Genomic DNA, 19,258 nt, shown 5'->3' with positions numbered 1-19,258 from the left:
GTGACGGCTCCAGAACTTCACAAGTGGAACCTACAGACCCATATTACAGGCTCAAGCAGGCAGACAAATGGTGTAAGAGATTAAAGAAAGCAGAGCATCAAAGACTCCTTTTTTATTTTTACTTCCTCATAGGGGGCATGGCCGTTTGTGTGTGGCAACTCCACTGGCACGTTTTGGTTTTACCATGACCTTCAATCTGACTCTGGTGAGCCGGGCTCCATACGTAGCAGCCCACAAAAGGGACTAGCTTTAGTGTGAGGGCATGTTCACGGAGGACCTGCTCTCCACACCCGCTGCAGCCTGTGCAGCCTCCCGTTGCCCTTGCCTTTCCCCAGGCCTGCTACAACACGACCTGGGAGAGGAAAGAGGATACCACCCAACACCAGTCCCGAGCACAAGGCTGGGAGCAGGTGACTGTGCAGGAAGACATTCATTTTTGTTTTGCCCCTCTTCCTGCAGCAGAGACTGGCTTCAGGACAACTCTACCAGTGCTCTCAGCACCTCACTGCAGGGCATGCTCCTGGACAAAGGGCCCCAGAGCATGGGAGCTCTCCCTGGGCTGGCCCTCCCCCATGCCTGCGTGTGTAGTACTCTCTGCACTTCCTACTTCTTGAGGAAAATGAGTGTGCTGAATCAGATGCTCTCGATCTGTTTTCCTCACAGTGGCTTCCCTTCCATTCTCTCAGTCTCTATCCCAACAGCCTCCCCCTCCCCCCCAGTCTTCTTGGGACCTACTGTCCTTTCAAATGCTTCCAGGGCTCTCTCCCTCTGCCCTCTGGTATCACATGCAAGGGGGGGGGGAAGGAGTCTGGGGGCATTCAGAACACACACAGGATACCCTGGATGATGGGATAACTGATCATAGTTTTTGGAACAGTAGGATCATAATAAAAATAACAAGCCACACTAATCATGGCAGGTACTGCCACTTGCTAAGCCCCACACCCTGCCAGGCAGGCAGAGGTAAACCCCTTTAGTCTTCACTGCACAACCCTGCCCCATTGGGAGATGGTTACCCACTCCAGGCCACACAGCTCCCAGTGAGACTCCAGGACCTCAGGAGTTGGGTAAAGTCCAAAACTTTTACCAGCAGCCCACCCCTCCCAATCCACCTGAACCAGGGTGGCGTGGCCACCAGACTTCATTTAAAATAAAACTTCTGCTGCCAAACAGGAGTTTAAAAGTACCTGTATTATAGCAGACTGCATCACAGAAATCTCAATCAGAATGTAATTAAAGTGCTCAGCTGGGATAATTAGATGGAGAAGGAAAGAAAACAAGCTATATAAGGTATTCAGTGAAGGAAATGAAACACAACCGATGCTGTGGTAGGTCCTAATCTAGAGTCAGGAAACAGTGAGGTCCAGGTGCTACATCTCCCACATTCAGTGGGAAGGCTCCTGTCGCGGGGTCTGTGCCACCTGTCTGTGAGGAGCCCTAGGACTCCACGTCCAATGGAGCCAGTGTCACACTGGAGAAATTTTAGAGACATCTAGGATTTTTCTTATTATTTTTCAAAACATTCTAAGAAACCCATCATTAGTTATTCATTATATCTTTCATCAAGGCCTTTTTGAGAAAGAAAAGATATCTACTCTAACATGAAAACATTTTAGAAACAAAGTGGCAAGCAAAGGAAGCTTTTTGGAAAGGCAGCAGTTACCAAGATAACCATTTTTCCAGATATGGGATTTTACTTTGTTTCCCCTTTCCCTGACCCGTGTTACAGGGAGGGAAGTCTGCAGGAATCTCATTGTTTCACATGAGGTGGAGAGGGAAAGAAAAGTCTGACCTGAAAAGCCTGTTTTATACAAGAATGCCTTAAGGAATATAATTCTTAAGTTCAGTACATGTAACAAACTAAGAGTGGTTATCATTAAATAAAATGAATTTCAAGTAATGAAACATTTCAATTCCTGAAAAGCCTGAGTCACCCCATTAAGTGTTATAAACACAGACATTCTTTATTATACATGACATAGAAGTGAAAGAAATTCTCACCTTATGAAACTTTGGACTGAAAATGTTACTAATTTAATACAAATGTGCCTTGGAAGCTTGAAGAGAAAAAGATGATTCCAATTTATCTTTTGCCTAATGAGGCTGAATATAGATTACTTTAATTAGTAAAATTGGGATGAGTAGCTCATATCATCTACCAGGCCTAACTCTAGCAAGACGCACGTACTAGCAGGTGTCTTCTCTCTACCCTCCTGCTCTCTATCCTCCTTTCCCTCCTTTGGGAAGCCATGTCAGACTTTCCAAGTCAGAACAGTTTCTCAATGTTTCTGTAAAAACACATGCCTGGCCATGCATCTTCATATGCTTGTCTCTTCCTTTAAGTCCGAGTCCTAAAAGGCTAGGGCTGCGCCACAGTCAGCTCTGCATCCCTAACATCTGGAACACTGACTGACCCAAATACTGTTGAAACAATGAATGAATTACTAAGCAATGTGGTAAATTTTTTTTTAAACGAACGTGATATTTATAGTAGTGGATTCACAGCTTCTAGCTGCTTGGAGAGTCCCTATGACATTTGGTCTACTTTAGTCCTTTCCTAGAATATCCTGCCCAATTTGGGATGGTGAAGAATGAGAGAAGCATGGAAGAGTGGCAGAGGGAAGAGCAAAGCTCATGAAGATGAATGGAAAACAGGCACGAGAAAAGAACTTGGAGAACTTATCTGGAGAAGACAAGAACCGTGGGGAAGGCTGATGTAGGGACAGTAGCATTCAGAAGGTCCCAGCGCAACACGACACCCCTGCACCTCACAAGACCCGCTCCCTGTGTAGGGCCTTGGTTTGAGGCTAAATGGGTGACTATACACCAGCACCAGGGCACCCACAAGCTGAAAAGGATATCATGCACACTGTCTTAGGGAAGTGCTGTCATGAGCAGATTTTCCCTCTCCCTGAGTTCCAGATTCACCTGTGTCATGGGGACAGGTGGGCTTTGCAAAACGGTCTGAGGCAGTAGCTGCTGTGCAAGGTCACGGGATGACTGGGAAGGCAGGGGAACCTGGGGAAGAGAGAGGGGATTTGTTAGCAAGCACTGCCTCTGGGCAATGCTGGTGTGGTGGGCCTCAAGAAAGAGGCATGTCTACACTTGTATTTCTGCAAGACTTTTGGAAGGCACAGGCCTCCTCCATTCCTGGGGAGAAGGTGGAGTGGCAGGAAGTGCTGCTTTCCACATAGGGGATGGAGTCACAGAGGCCACAAGGCTGGCACTGGGTGCAGGGGGACCTTGAGTGAGCTCCTGGAGGGCCTATGATCCCTTCTACAACGGTTTGTTCTGCAAAGCAGCTGCCACTTCTCCAAGCCTGACAGGTCTACTTCAGTTCCCCTGCTGTGCCTCCTGTCCTAGACTCAGTTCTTGATGGATTTGGTTGCTCTTCCCCCAAACAGACAAATCCTTAGGGATTCATCCGATGACATGAACGGGATGGTGTTAATAATCAGAGTTGGCTTTGTGCATAGTCCTTCCCCTTCCCGCTCAACACTAAGGAAGATGAATGGACACACCAACCACGCACACATGTATCCACTAACTCAGCCAGGCCATAAATATCTATGCAATTTCACTGCTCTACCTGGAATCTTGGGGAAAGTCTCCTGAAAAGTGAGCCAAGTCACAGTCCTTGTCCCCTTATCACTCAGTCGGTGAGGGTCTGGGGGACAAGGTGGAGACAAAAATGAAACCCTCAACTTCAGGGGCTATTTCGTTTAAAAGAAAAGTAAAAGGAATTTTCTGAATGTATTCCGAGACTTTCACCGGTCCCTGGGGACTATAAAAAACAACCAAAACAGAAAGCATCACCCAGGACAACATTGGGGTGGGGGTGGGGGGGCAGTGGAGATGACAACAGGAGACCTTTGTTCTCAGTGAGAAACTCAGGCAAAGGGTGCACCCAGAAACTCCTGTGTCCCTCAGACATCAGTGGAAGAAAGAACCATACCGGACATATCTGGTTGTAGCTTATGAATTTGTGTAAAGGTGGCTGAGATGGAAAGTGGTCTTTGCCATGCTCTATTTGAAGACAACATTTGTAATTCAGCCTTTCTGACCACAGTGTGCATAACGTATATAATGAGATCAAGCAGGAAAGTGGCACAGTTACTCCCATCTTCAACATGTCAGTGATATGTATAAAGCACTTGACAACCATCTGAGCGTGGCTCCTAAAATTCTCTGACCTTTCTACCATCTAAAAGAGAAGGTTGGTCTCGGTTCCTCCCCTCATCTACGGCTGAACTCGTGACTGTTCTGACTGAGAGCAGAGATGGTGTTATGTGACTTCCAAGTCAGGGTCACAGGAGGCAATGCAGCCTCTGTTGGCTTTGGTGGAAAGCTCACTCTCCCGACGCTGCCCCTGGGAACCCAGCAGCCTGGGCGGGAAAGTCAGAGCCTGAAGGGGTTGGTGCAGGTGCTCCGGTAGATGGCCTTCAGCCATCCCAGCCCAGTGGCCAGCCTGTACGCAAAGGGACTCACTATCTGGGAAGTGGCTTCTCCTTCCCCAGCCCCCTCAGGCAGTATGGCCTCAGTCATCACAGGGCAGAGAAGAGCCTCTCCTACCATGCCCCTCCTGAATTCATGACCCAGAGAACTCATGAACATGAAAAAAAATGACAGTTTTATGCCACTGAGCTAGGGTGGCTTGTTACCCAGCAGTAGATAACCACAACATTGCATGCCAATGACTCTGTACATGGCTGTGAACTTTCTCAGAGGCCATTCCCCAATGTTCTGGAGGGGCCTGGCACACATTAGGGACACTGCCTGATATATGCAGAGGTATATTACTGTTGACACCAAGCTTCTCCAATGTTTTGTTGGGGTACCTCTGATGGGGAGGGTCCAACACATGTGCTCCCAGGGGTGCTGGGTGGGATGGGGTCTAACCCCAGATTTGAAGTTTTGAGCTTATTTAAAATTCATCTGGATTTTGTATTCTATGGGTATTTCCATGTATATATATCCAGGTTAATTTTGGTACAAAATGGTTTAAAATTACTTGTCAATTAACTAGTGAACTACCCCCCCCAACTTGCCACCCAATCTCCAATTTTTGGGTGTCACCGATTCTCCAGAGAGATGCTGCCCCATGGCTCTCCAGACCCCTGTCCTGGAGGTGGACCCCAGAGCTGAGGCCTTCTGGGCTGACAGATGTACCGGCGTCGCGGCTGCCTGGCTGAGCCTGGGTACGGGCAGCTCCTGGGGCAGGGTGGCAGATCGTGGCAGCGGTGTGGTGCTGGCCTCTGCTATCAGCTTGCTTGGAGTGGCTGCAAAAAAGCGCGGACTCAGCTTCCTGATTTCAACACAAGGAACAGCTTCTCAGTAAAGAAAGGAGCCGTGGCATACGTGAACAAGAGCCGGGCTGTCATCTCCGAGCAGGGAAAGCTACTGTGAGTGGAAGTGGCTTGGCAGAGGTCCAGCGTCTCTGCCAGCTTCCAGCCCATCCTGCGGATGGGGAGAAGATAGGCATGCACGACTGCCCAGCTCCACTTCCACGACCTGGCTCAACCATCTCCCTGATCAAGCCCTTTCCCAGTTACCAAATGATCTCTGTGCATTGCATCTACTTGGTGTCTCTGACCCCCCGGGAGACGCTTAAGTGTGGTGAGGGGGTCTGAAGGCAGGAAGGCCCATGGGAAGGAAGCCAGAAGCGGTACTCCAAGAGCCCCTGCGATGGCACAGCCCCGTGCAATGGCAGAAGCCTGGACTCCACGGATTCCTCTCAGGACTGCAATCCTTGAGAGGGTGCTGCTCCCCACCCCAGGGGCTGACGGGGAGCCCCACGCCCACTCCCGACGTCACACTCACAGGTGGGTTCTGACATGGCTGTGTGCGAGGATTTATGGGAACTTCTTGAGGACGCGGATGGCGAATGACTGGTGTGCACACCGGAGGCACCCGCATCGAGGGCACTGGGGTGCGGCAGGGGGTCCGTGCTCGAGCCCTTGTCCTGGAACACATGCAGAGAGTTCTCAGTCCAGCCTCGGGGTGCTACGGGCAAGTTACATGACTTAAACTCTGCTAAATACATAGAACATTTTGGAGGGCGCTGAGAGAAATACTGTAGCTGTTTGGCGACAATTCCAAACACATCTGCATGTTTAATATACATGTCCATAAATGCACACACACATATGTGTGTGTGTGTGTGTGTGTGTGTGCAGGCACATAGCGGGAGAGAGAAAAGAGGAAAGAGAAAAGGGGGCGGTGAGATCTTGAGAGGCTTAGAAGCAGTATTTATTATACTTTCCTATCTTCTATTTTGGTTTCTTAGATTTCCATCCCTAACTTTGCATTTTATTTTTTCCTTACAATAGTCACCTCATCACCTAGAATCCAAGACTAGAGATAAGGTTACTGGTAGTACTGGATTGTTTGCACATTTAATGAAACAAATGCCTGGGGGCCCTCACAGGGCTCTTCCCCTCCCTGCGCCTATCATGCTGCCTGAGTAGAGGATGGGGAAAGTGGCAGTGCCCTCGGTCTTCTGACCCCTGCTCGTCCCTGCTCCAGGCTCCCAGGATGCTTCCCACTCAAGCAGAGTGTGTTGATGAAGCCATGGTGATGGACCAACACTGACGACCTATTTTCCCATCCTCCGTGGCTAAAGTGCCCTGGGCATATGAAGACAGGGGCTAGGATCATTATTCCGCCAAAGGAAACAACGGGGATTGCTACCCCATGCACGTTCTGTCCTAGCCCAGGGAGGGTGGTGACACTCCCTGCATCTGGCAGGCTGACCTGTGTCCCTGGGCCAGGGTCTTCAACCCTGTGGGGGAGAGGCTACACTGTCATCCTGTCCTGTGAATCACAAGCCACAGCAAAGGTGACCACTGTGCATGTATACAGGTGGGGCCGAAATGACTGATGTGTGACCCACAGGCCTCTGAACAGAACTCCTGGGTGTGTGTGTATTTATTATGGTAGATGTCAAGTTTTGAGACTCTGCTTCTCAGACCTGCATCTTCCTCATGGCAGGGCCGCTCCAGGGGGTCCACAGCTCATGGCTGCTTGCAAATTGTGTGCCAATGGTCAACAAAGTAAGCCTTTAGTAAATTTTGCAGCCCTCTGACAATACCCCATATCACATCCAAGCATAGGATTCTGTATTTTATAAAAATATTGGCCAGTGAGATTTTAAATTTAAAAAAAGAGAGAGAGAAAGAGAAAACCGATTTATTACCACAGCAACTCTGAAAAGCCCTGTCCTAGAGGCTTTACTTTAAATGGGGCTTGCTAACCTGGCACCTTAAGATTGTATTTATGTGTTTGCACATAAGGTATTCGATGAGCAGCAATTCCTTTGGGCTGTAGGATTCTCAGAGGACCTGAAACCTCAATGAGGAATTCCTGAGGGGAAGAGACCCATCATGCCCATCCCTCAGCAATGCTGTATGCTGAGTCTAGCACCTGCCTAGGAACAACTTCATCCCACTCTCTGACTGGACACAGGTCACACGGCAGTGCTGGGCAATACACATCCCTAAGCAACGGCAGGCGCATCCTGTCGGAGGGCTGCTAGTGAATCACCATCTGATGCTCCTGCTTGTACCATGCCAGCAGGGAGACTCTGTAAAGACACACAGCTGCTCCCTGATGGGTAAAAGGGGTCTCTTCTTCCTCCCACCCCAGGCCTGGGCGGAGCAGAGATCCTGGGTTTGATCACAGAGAAGCTGAAGGGAGATTCTGTTGCTGCTGCGCCAGACTCTGGCCCAAGGCTCTGGATTCGTGGTCACTGCGAGCCCTGAAACTTAAACCATGAGTCATCAATTCTAAGAGGCACTTTTTTTTTCATATCTTAACTTATCTGAAATTGGGATGCATTTTCAATTGACGGTAAGAAATCATTATTCCACAGATTAACTGGCAGCATTTTCTCTTTCTTAGTGGGATATACAATAATGGTGGAGCTTAGAGTCCAAGGCCTCTTGTCTTTGAGGAGATACAGAACCCTTTCGTGTCCCTTCTTGCTTCATCTGTTTCCTTTTCTTCAAACATCTGTGTGTGCTTTAAGCATGCCCTTTGAGGAACAGGTTCTCATCCACTTGCAGAAGGTACCTGTGGGGGTCTGACCTGGGCACCAGTTTGGACATGCTGTTGGTCAGGGCCTGCGTTCTAGCGGGTGTGGCCCCCCTGTAAGTCAGATGGCTTCAAGACATCTTTTAAGGTATGGCCCTGCTGAGCCAGCCTGGGTTTTACTTTGGATTGCTGGAGTCCTTTAGAAGCAGGAGAGTCAGATGGGCAGAGAAGCCATAGGAACAACCAGAAGCCAAAGTCAAGGAAACCATAAGAGAAAGGAGGAGACGCCACCACGTGCATCGCCACGTTACAGAAAAGCTGAGGAGCCACAAGACTGTCAGCCAGCCAGAAGATTCTAACCCTGGAAGGAAGCAAGTCTTCTGGCCTCTGAAATCATGAGCCAATAGATTCCTGTTGTTTAAGCCAACCCAGTGCACGGTATTTGTTTCAGCAGCTGGGAAACTGAGACAGCCTCCAGGTTCCCATGTGCATTGTCTGACAAGTCAGGAGCAAAGAGAGAGGAAGCCTGGGGAAAGGGTAGCTGGGAGCTCAGGGTGGTACAAAGGGGGACAGAATGGGCTCCCTGAAGGGAAGTAAGTGCCTTTTTATAGCAAAGCTGCCTGACATGGAGCTGGATCTGACATGACTGCCAGGTTAGACCCCCAAACACAGAAACATAAAGCACTCATGAGGACACAAACGCCTGCCAGTGGCCCAAGTTCCCGAGGCAGCCTGACAGCACTTAGGTGGAGGGAAAGGCAGGTGCGCTCAGATCACTCCATGCCTCAGGGATGGAATAACGGCCCCACTGTAAGGAGCCTTTTTGCCTGTGGCAGGACTGTGAGTGGACTTCTAGCCCTTCTCGTAAGGCTGGAAAGTCACCCCCACACACTTGGAGCCCAGAGGCTCTTTCTATCCAGGTCTGCAGTCTCTAACGCTTGTGCCTCCCTAGGGTAGGTGAGCTCACCTTGCTGTGTCCTTCAGCGTCTTCATGAAGGGGTAGGACAATAAGGACCCACCGCATAGGAATGTTGTGAGGGGTGACTAAGCAAGTTCCCGAAAAATGCTTGGAATGGCAGTGGGAGCATAGCAAAAGCTCAATAAATCTAAGAGGTTTGGTTTTTCTTATTACTACTTTTATTATAACAATACATGGATGATTTTACTGAGCCCAGACTCTGCTTTTGTCCGTTAGCCCACGAGTGCCTGAGCCCCTGTGTGAGGCCCACCTGGCAGGAGCACATACCTTTAGTACTGAAGACGATGGCTCTTCCAAAGCTAGCTCCTGCCTTCTTTCTACCCGGACATCCGCGTAACTGCGGAGGAAATCAAGAGAACTCAGTTGGAGAGGGGGGCCATGCCAAACATGGGCTCGCGAGGCAAACTGAGGTTCCTCGCACACCCCCTCCCTGCTCCCAGCACCAACAGAGCCTGGCTTCTGCTCCCTGTCTGAGGGAATACCTTTCACTCTGTACCTAAAATCTACTGGAGTGGTTTCTAACATCATGTTCGGAATATTTTCCTTTCAAGGATGTTTTATTTCCTTCTCCTTTTTCCCCCTGCCGACATCTCTAAACATAATTGTTTTTAAAAATCTAGTTTCATCTATAGGATAAACTCAGTCTTTAAATAACTTGAAGCCGGCACGCGCCCCGCAGCAGCCGAGCCGCCCGACCTCCCTACCCCCTCTCTCTCTCCGCCGGACCGCCGCGCGGCGCACGCGCCCCGCAGCAGCCGAGCCGCCCGACCTCCCTACCCCCCCTCTCTACCCCCCTCCTCCCCCTCCTGCTCCGGCTGCTCTCCAACCAACACGGTGCCCTCTTCCCCCGCCTTCACCGTGCTCCTCCGCCACCAGCCTCGACAGCCTTGCCGCCCTCACCTTTCCTCCTCCAGAACAACTACTGGGGGAGTGGAGATAATACAGAGCAGCTCCCGGAGCCACGAGGGAAATCAAAGGGACAGCGTACCTCATCCTGGAACGGCTGACTATCTGGGAGAACCAGCTCCGGTGAGATCACCAAGGGGCACGGGCTTTCCTGGGTGGGACAGCAAGCGACCGGAGTCCCTCCCTTCCACCTTCCCAGGCCAGCTGGTAGAATTGGACAGGCGGTCCCCTTAGGCCGCGGCGGCTGGTGCCCCCACCACACGAGGCCCCCCGGAACAACTGAGATAGTTGGGTCGGAAATCCCCAGACTGCGGAGAACAGTGACCGGGGGATCCCTTCCAAACACGTGACTCCCCCGTCGGCTGGGAGCAGTGCACTCTCCCGGGCTGCGACAGCTGGCGCCCTCCCGCCACGCTTGGTGCCCCGGGCCGACTAGCTAATTTGGCCGGACGCTCTCCTGTGCTGCGACAGCCGGCGACCCTCCCCGCGTTTGGAACCCCGGGCCGGCTGGCATTCTTCCAAGACGCTTCGGTTGCCGAACCTCCCCTACGGCGAGAGTTTTCCAGAGTTGAGGGACCCACAGCAACTTTCGCTGGCGGAACCCACAGACAGGCGTGTGCCACGTGTGCCACCTACTGGGCAGGATAGGAAGAACAGAACCCAGAGACTGCGCAGAAAAATCTTTCAACCTGTGGGGTCGAACACCCGGGGAAATCTGACTAAATGCCCAGACGCCAGCAGAAGATAACGGATCACGCTCAGAAAATTGAACATATGGCCCAGTCAAACGAAGAAACCAATAGTTCAAATGAGATACAGGAGCTGAAACAACTAATGCTGAATATACGAACAGAAATGGAAAACCTCTTCAAAAACGAAATCGATAAATTGAGGGAGGACATGAAGAAGACATGGGCTGAACATAAAGAAGAAATAGAAAAACTGAAAAAACAAATCACAGAACTTATGGAAGTGAAAGATAAAGTAGAAAAGATGGAAAAAACAATGGATACCTACAACGACAGATTTAAAGAAACAGAAGATAGAATTAGTGATTTGGAGGATGAAACATCTGAACTCCAAAAAGAAACAGAAACTATCCGGAAAAGAATGGAAAAATTTGAACAAGGTATCAGGGAACTCAAGGACAATGTGAACCGTACAAATATACGTGTAGTGGGTATCCCAGAAGGAGAAGAGAAGGGAAAAGGAGGAGAAAAACTAATGGAAGAAATTATCACTGAAAATTTCCCAACTCTTATGAAAGACCTAAAATTACAGATCCAAGAAGTGCAGCGCACCCCAAAGAGATTAGACACAAATAGGCGTTCCCCAAGACACTTACTAGTTAGAATGTCAGAGGTCAAAGAGAAAGAGAGGATCTTGAAGGCAGCGAGAGAAAAACAATCCGTCACATACAAGGGAAACCCAATAAGACTATGTGTAGATTTCTCAGCAGAAACCATGGAAGCTAGAAGACAGTGGGATGATATATTTAAGTTACTAAAAGAGAAAAACTGCCAGCCAAGACTCCTATATCCAGCAAAATTGTCCTTCAAAAATGAGGGAGAATTTAAAACATTCTCAGACAAAAAGTCACTAAGAGAATTTGTGACCAAGAGACCAGCTTTGCAAGAAATACTAAAGGAAGCACTAGAGTCAGATACAAAAAGACAGAAGAGAGAGACATGGAGAAAAGTGTAGAAAGAAGGAAAGACAGATATGATATATATAATACAAAAGGCAAAATGGTAGAGGAAAATATTATCCAAACAGTAATAACTCTAAATGTCAATGGACTGAATTCCCCAATTAAAAGACATAGACTGGCAGAATGGATTAAAAAACAGGATCCTTCTATATGCTGTCTACAGGAAACACATCTTAGACCCAAAGATAAATATAGGTTGAAAGTGAAAGGTTGGGAAAAGATATTTCATGCAAACAACAACCAGAAAAGAGCAGGAGTGGCTATACTAATATCCAACAAATTAGACTTCAAATGTAAAACAGTTAAAAGAGACAAAGAAGGACACTATATACTAATAAAAGGAACAATTAAACAAGAAGACATAACAATCATAAATATTTACGCACCGAACCAGAATGCCCCAAAATACGTGAGGAATACACTACAAACACTGAAAAGGGAAATAGACACATATACCATAATAGTTGGAGACTTCAATTCACCACTCTCATCAATGGACAGAACATCTACACAGAGGATCAATAAAGAAATAGAGAACCTGAATATTACTATAAATGAACTTGACTTAACAGACATTTATAGGACATTACATCCCACAACAGCAGGATACACCTTTTTTTCAAGTGCTCATGGATCATTCTCAAAGATAGACCATATGCTGGGTCACAAAGCAAGTCTTAACAAATTTAAAAAGATTGAAATCATACACAACACTTTCTCGGATCATAAAGGAATGAAGTTGGAAATCAATAATAGGCGGAGTGCCAGAAAATTCATAAATACATGGAGGCTCAACAACACACTCTTAAACAACAAGTGGGTCAAAGAAGAAATTGCAAGAGAAATTAGTAAATACCTAGAGGCAAATGAAAATGAAGACACAACATATCAAAACTTATGGGACGCAGCAAAGGCAGTGCTAAGAGGGAAATTTATTGCCCTAAATGCCTTTATCAGAAAAGAAGAAAAGGCAAAAATGCAGGAATTAACTGTCCACTTGGAAGAACTGGAGAAAGAACAGCAAACTAATCCCAAAGCAAGCAAAAGGAAAGAAATAACAAAGATTAGAGCAGAAATAAATGAAATTGAAAACATGAAAACAATAGAGAAAATCAATAAGACCAGAAGTTGGTTCTATGAGAAAATCAACAAGATTGATGGGCCCTTAGCAAGATTGACAAAAAGAAGAAGAGAGAGGATGCAAATAAATAAGATTAGAAATGAAAGAGGAGACATAACTACTGACCTCACAGAAATAAAGGAGGTAATAACAGGATACTATGAACAACTTTACGCTAATAAATACAACAATTTAGAAGAAATGGACAGGTTCCTGGAAAGACATGAACAACCAACTTTGACTCAAGAAGAAATAGACGACCTCAACAAACCAATCACAAGTAAAGAGATTGAATTAGTTATTCAAAACCTCCCTAAAAAGAAAAGTCCAGGACCAGACGGCTTCACATGTGAATTCTATCAAACATTCCAGAAAGAATTAGTACCTACTCTCCTCAAACTCTTCAACATAATCGAAGTGGAGGGAAAACTACCTAATTCATTCTATGAAGCCAACATCACCCTCATACCAAAACCAGGCAAAGATATTACAAAAAAAGAAAACTACAGACCAATCTCTCTAATGAATACAGATGCAAAAATCCTCAATAAAATTCTAGCAAATCGTATCCAGCAACACATTAAAAGAATTATACATCATGACCAAGTAGGATTCATCCCAGGTATGCAAGGATGGTTCAACATAAGAAAATCAATTAATGTAATACACCATATCAACAAATCAAAGCAGAAAAATCACATGATCATCTCAATTGATGCAGAGAAGGCATTTGACAAGATTCAACATCCTTTCCTGCTGAAAACACTTCAAAAGATAGGAATACAAGGGAACTTCCTTAAAATGATAGAGGGAATATATGAAAAACCCACAGCTAATATCATCCTCAATGGGGAAAAATTGAAAACTTTCCCCCTAAGATCAGGAACAAGACAAGGATGTCCACTATCACCACTATTATTCAACATTGTGTTGGAAGTTCTAGCCAGAGCAATTAGGCAAGAAAAAGAAATACAAGGCATCAAAATTGGAAAGGAAGAAGTAAAACTATCACTGTTTGCAGACGATATGATACTATATGTAGAAAACCCAGAAAAATCCACAACAAAATTACTAGAGCTAATAAATGAGTACAGCAAAGTAGCAGGCTACAAGATCAACATTCAAAAATCTGTAGCTTTTCTATACACTAGTAATGAACAAGCTGAGGTAGAAATCAAGAAACGAATCCCATTTACAATCGCAACTAAAAGAATAAAATACCTAGGAATAAATTTAACCAAAGAGACAAAAAACCTATATAAAGAAAACTACAAAAAACTGTTAAAAGAAATCACAGAAGACCTAAATAGATGGAAGGGCGTACCGTGTTCATGGATTGGAAGACTAAATATAGTTAAGATGTCAATCCTACCTAAATTGATTTACAGATTCAATGCAATACCAATCAAAATCCCAACAACATATTTTTCAGAAATAGAAAAACCAATAAGCAAATTTATCTGGAAGGGCAGGGTACCCCGAATTGCTAAAAACATCTTGAGGAAAAAAAACGAAGCTGGAGGTCTCGCGCTGCCTGACTTTAAGGCATATTATGAAGCCACAGTGGTCAAAACAGCATGGTATTGGCATAAAGATAGATATATCGACCAATGGAAACGAATAGAGTGCTCAGATATAGACCCTCTCATCTATGGACATTTGATCTTTGATAAGGCAGTCAAGCCAACTCACCTGGGACAGAACAGTCTCTTCAATAAATGGTGCCTAGAGAACTGGATATCCATATGCAAAAGAATGAAAGAAGACCCATCTCTCACACCCTATACAAAAGTTAACTCAAAATGGATCAAAGATCTAAACATTAGGTCTAAGACCATAAAACAGTTAGAGGAAAATGTTGGGAGATATCTTATGGATCTTACAACTGGAGGTGGTTTTATGGACCTTAAACCTAAAGCAAGAACACTGAAGAAGGAAATAAATAAATGGGAGCTTCTCAAAATTAAACACTTTTGTGCATCAGAGAACTTCATCAAGAAAGTAGAAAGACAGCCTACACAATGGGAGACAATATTTGGAAATGACATATCAGATAAGGGTCTAGTATCCAGAATTTATAAAGAGATTATTCAACTCAACAACAAAAAGACAGCCAACCCAATTACAAAATGGGAAAAAGACTTAAACAGACACCTACCAGAAGAAGAAATACGGATGGCCAAGAGGCACATGAAGAGATGCTCAATGTCCCTGGCCATTAGAGAAATGCAAATCAAAACCACAATGAGATATCATCTCACACCCACCAGAATGGCCATTATCAACAAAACAGAAAATGACAAGTGCTGGAGAGGATGCGGAGAAAGAGGCACACTTATTCACTGTTGGTGGGAATGTCAAAGGGTGCAACCACTGTGGAAGGCAGTTTGGCGGTTCCTCAAAAAGCTGAATATAGAATTGCCATACGACCCAGCAATACCATTGCTAGGTATCTACTCAAAGGACTTAAGGGCAAAGACACAAACGGACATTTGCACACCAATGTTTATAGCAGCGTTATTTACAATTGCAAAGAGATGGAAACAGCCAAAATCTCCATCAACAGAAGAGTGGCTAAACAAACTGTGGTATATACATACGATGGAATATTATGCAGCTTTAAGACAAGATAAACTTGTGAACCATGTAATAACATGGATGGACCTAGAGAATATTATGCTGAGTGAATCCAGCCAAAAACTAAAGGACAAATACTGTATGGTCCCACTGTTGTGAACGGACATTCGAGAATAAACTTGAAATATGTCATTGGTAACAGAGTTCAGCAGGAGTTAGAAACAGGGTAAGACAATGGGTAATTGAAGCTGAAGGGATACAGATTGTGCAACAGGACTAGATACAAAAACTCAAAAATGGACAGCACAATAATACCTAATTGTAAAGTAATCATGTTAAAATACTGAATGAAGCTGCATCTGAGCTATAGGGTTTTTTTTTTTGTTTTTGTTTGCTTGTTGGTTTGTTTGTTGTTGTTGTTTTTTACTATTACTACTACTTTTATTTCTTTTCTTTATATTGACATTTTATATCTTTTTCTGTTGTGTTGCTAGTTCCTCTAAACTGATGCAAATGTACTAAGAAACAATGATCATGCATCTATGTGATGATGTTAAGAATTACTGAGTGCATATGTAGAATGGTATGATTTCTAAATGTTGTGTTAATTTCTTTTTTTTCTTTCCGTTAATAAAAAAAAAAAAAAAAAAAAAAAAAAAAAAAAAATAACTTGAAGCCGGTCATAAAACTTGCTTAGTCTGGACGGTGCATGTGGAGATGTGGCACTTAACCGATTTAGTAATTACATTTCTCAGAAAGCTTTCTCTCAAGCAAACCCAGAACTAGCCAGACCAAGGCCTCTGGGTAGCTGTGGATCCACCTTTTAAAGGACTTATACCAATCAGTTCAACATGGTAGGGGCTGACCCCAGCTCTCCTCTGCCTCCTCTGTGCTGTCACAGGCCAGGTCAGTACCTGGGCAAGTGGCATGGACTCCTGGGCCTGCAGAATGCTTGCTGCCTTAATTATTCTCTCAACTCACTCCATATTTTCAGAGACTGTCTGAGATTTTGGGGGGTGAAGAGTGGTGGGAAGAGAGGCCTGCAGGGCACAGTCTGGGAACAAGTGGTTGGTAAGTCCAGTATTTCCCTGGAGACCAAGAGGCCCAGGCCAAGGTGGCCCTGGGTGGGACTGGCCATGGAACTAGAGGCCATCAGCTGCTGAAGTTCCCAAGGGTGGGCTGGGCATGAAGATCTAATCCCTGAAAGTGGGCATGAGATGCAGACTGATCAGGGTGACTGACTGAGAAAAATAAGCATTTCTCATCTCTCCTCGTGCCATCCACTAAGGAATAGTGATGTACTTAACGATGGGTGTGCATGCGTGTAGCCAAATGAGCATCTGTAGGGTGTGCCCTTTCTTTTGTTCTCAAATACTCTTAAATTTTCTGTTGTCAACAAACCAACAAAGGTCACCAACAGAAAAGAACCTTAAATCCCTTTGGGAATTGTGACCCTACAGGGTACACACATCTAGAATGCTGGGACTGTGGCCTCTTTTGAGTCTCTGCTCCCCTACACTGGGGCTTGGGGGTTCCTGGAGCCACCAGGAAGCCTCTCCTGCTGGCAGCCTGGCTGCTTCCCCAGTGCTGCCTCAGGTGCCAGCAGGGGTTTTTGAAGCATTTAAAATACAGAGAATGATGTGTTTGAGTTATTTAGACGTGAAATTTTAATTTTCTGCTCAAAACAGCAGCAAGGGAAGGCTGGGGGATGACAGATCTAGAGGAAAGATGTGTAAGTAGGTCAGCAAAGCAAGAACTTGTGAAGTGATAGCCTGTCGGCCTGAAAGCCTTCATGGGGCTTTCAAAGGGACCCAACTTAAAACCCGGATGAACTCTAAGCCCCGAGAGAGCAGTGCCGGCTGTGTCCCTGACAGGGAGCTGAGTTTTGGCTGTGCCACTGTTAAGCAGAGAGTGGGACACGAGTCTAGCTGAAGACCTCGAGTCCCGAAGTTGGTCCTCGGCAGCTGGGGACACCGGACACAGCTTTAGCCCCGACTCAGCCGTCCAGGGCTGCCCTGCGCACCGCCCACCGTACCTGACGACTGAGTGTGTGCACACGATGAACTCTGGCTTGGAGTTCCACTGGTGGTAGGTGATGTAGTAGTGGGTCTGCAACCATATCCACTGCTGGCCCTTGGTCAGAAACCGGTAGCAGCACGACTTCCCCTTGCCAAACTGCATCACTGTCAGTAGACGATGTATTCCGCACATTACATACATTAATATGAAAATGGTCCTTGGTAAAAGGGCTTGTAAAACACACTTAAAAAAAGACATTAGCAATCATTGTTTATTTCCCAAGTTGTGCCATATTTTAAGTATCAGTCCAATGGTAAATGCTAATGAATTCTTAAACAATAAAAATAGCACACTTTCTCAAACGCTAAGTAACTTTAAAAAATCCTCAATTCAGGGCAGATGCTAACACATTTTCAAAGTAGAGGTTTAATTAAAAGAAGGCCCAGCTTTTGCTGGTGCTCATGTCTCTGCTGCAGGTGTAACTGTTTTTGGAGCTACCTGGAGTTGAGCACAGGAAAGAGCTCCCAGACACTGCAAGAACTGGGCCAAAAACAGAAGTGCCAGCCAGCAACCTTTGGAATAATTCTGAGGCTGTCAGTCAGCAGTTTAAACTCAGTCTACACTGTTCTAAAATAAAGAAAGTCTGCTACAGATGCCTTCCAACCAGCCACCCGCGGGGCCATCTGCAGGTGGGCTATCTCTGGGCATGTTCAGAATGGAATGGAAGCCGGCGATTCATTTGCCTGGGCAGGGCAGGAGGCCAGACTGCAGGTCCAAGATTTTATTTCCACAGTTTCTGGAACTGAGCACCTCTTCACTGTGCATTTGAAACAGTCAAGAGAAATCATAGCTAGGAGACAAACATGACAAAAGGAGCTACTGATGTAGAGAACGAACTCTCTGAAGGGGAGAGGAGCCCAGAAGAGAAAGGACATGGGCTCAACAGAGCAAGAAAGTCTAGCATGTGCCATGGGGAAAACGCAACCACCCACACCAGAAGTCCTCAGCTCCTGACAGGTAATTCTTCAGTGACCTTTCTACACTCACAGAGTCAGAGCAGATAAAAGTTTAAAGTAGTGGGGCTTCTGAAATTTTAATGTACATACAACTCACTTGTTAAAATGAATATTCAGATTCAGGAAACCTGGTGCTGAGATTCTGTATGTCTAATTCCATCATATCTATGCTGCCGGCCCTACACCCTCACTTGGAGGAACACGGTAATCAACTTGTAAAGATTAGCCTGAAACTCTAACAGCAGATCCTGACGGGACTCAAGCCTGCTCCTCCTTTAGAAAGAAGAGCACAGAAGTCATAATAGGTGGCACAGACCAGCATCTAGCAAGCATAATAATAACAGCCAATTCACGTGTCAGGATCCATAAGTAAACGTTGGTACAAATGCTGCTATTCAAAGCTAAGAGATGTCACCGAAAAATATAGCTTTAAAGGTCAATTCCTGACTCCTGCTAAGTGGAAATCCGGATGTGGTAGGTTGGATTATATAACCTGGAAAAAAAAATACTCAATTTTAATCCCTCTCCTGAAAGTCTGATCCCAATGCAAATAGGACCTTTAGGAAATTTTATTTTTAGTTAAGGTGTGGCCAATTCGACGAGGATGGGTCTTAATCCTGTTTTTAAAAGACCATGAGGAAGAGCTGGGAGTGGGAACTCAATGAAACCTTGAGCAAGGAGAGGATGCCGTGTGATGGGAAAGCCAAGGAACCCAAGGACTGCTAGCCAGAGGGAAGACTGCCGACTGGGAAAAGTAAGCCTTCCGGCCTCAGAAACCAGGAGACAGTATATTCCTGTTGCTTAAGCCACCCCATCGGTGGGGGTTGTCCTAGTAGCCTGGAAAATGATGACATAAGGTGTGCTTGTGATTCTCCCTCTCCTTACAACCTCGGCCAGCA

The 19,258-nt window shown here is 45.9% G+C and overlaps 1 protein-coding gene across 7 annotated transcripts in view; it reads right to left on the bottom strand.

Moving 5' to 3' along the window:
* NPAS2 (neuronal PAS domain protein 2) overlaps positions 1-19,258 on the bottom strand; it is a 201,325-nt gene that overhangs the window by 13,446 nt on the left and 168,621 nt on the right. For all 7 annotated transcript variants that reach the window (XM_077133889.1, XM_077133891.1, XM_077133893.1 and 4 more), the window contains 5 exons: positions 17,360-17,507; positions 9,278-9,347; positions 5,821-5,962; positions 5,170-5,279; positions 2,929-3,018 (listed from right to left, as the gene is read on the bottom strand). In XM_077133889.1, the coding sequence (XP_076990004.1) occupies positions 2,929-3,018; positions 5,170-5,279; positions 5,821-5,962; positions 9,278-9,347; positions 17,360-17,507 (560 nt within the window). The remainder of the gene's footprint in view (positions 1-2,928; positions 3,019-5,169; positions 5,280-5,820; positions 5,963-9,277; positions 9,348-17,359; positions 17,508-19,258) is intronic.

This window comes from Tamandua tetradactyla, chromosome 17, assembly GCF_023851605.1.
Source record: "Tamandua tetradactyla isolate mTamTet1 chromosome 17, mTamTet1.pri, whole genome shotgun sequence".
Taxonomy (NCBI): Eukaryota; Metazoa; Chordata; class Mammalia; order Pilosa; family Myrmecophagidae; genus Tamandua; species Tamandua tetradactyla.
This window is presented reverse-complemented; position numbering and strand designations above follow the sequence as displayed.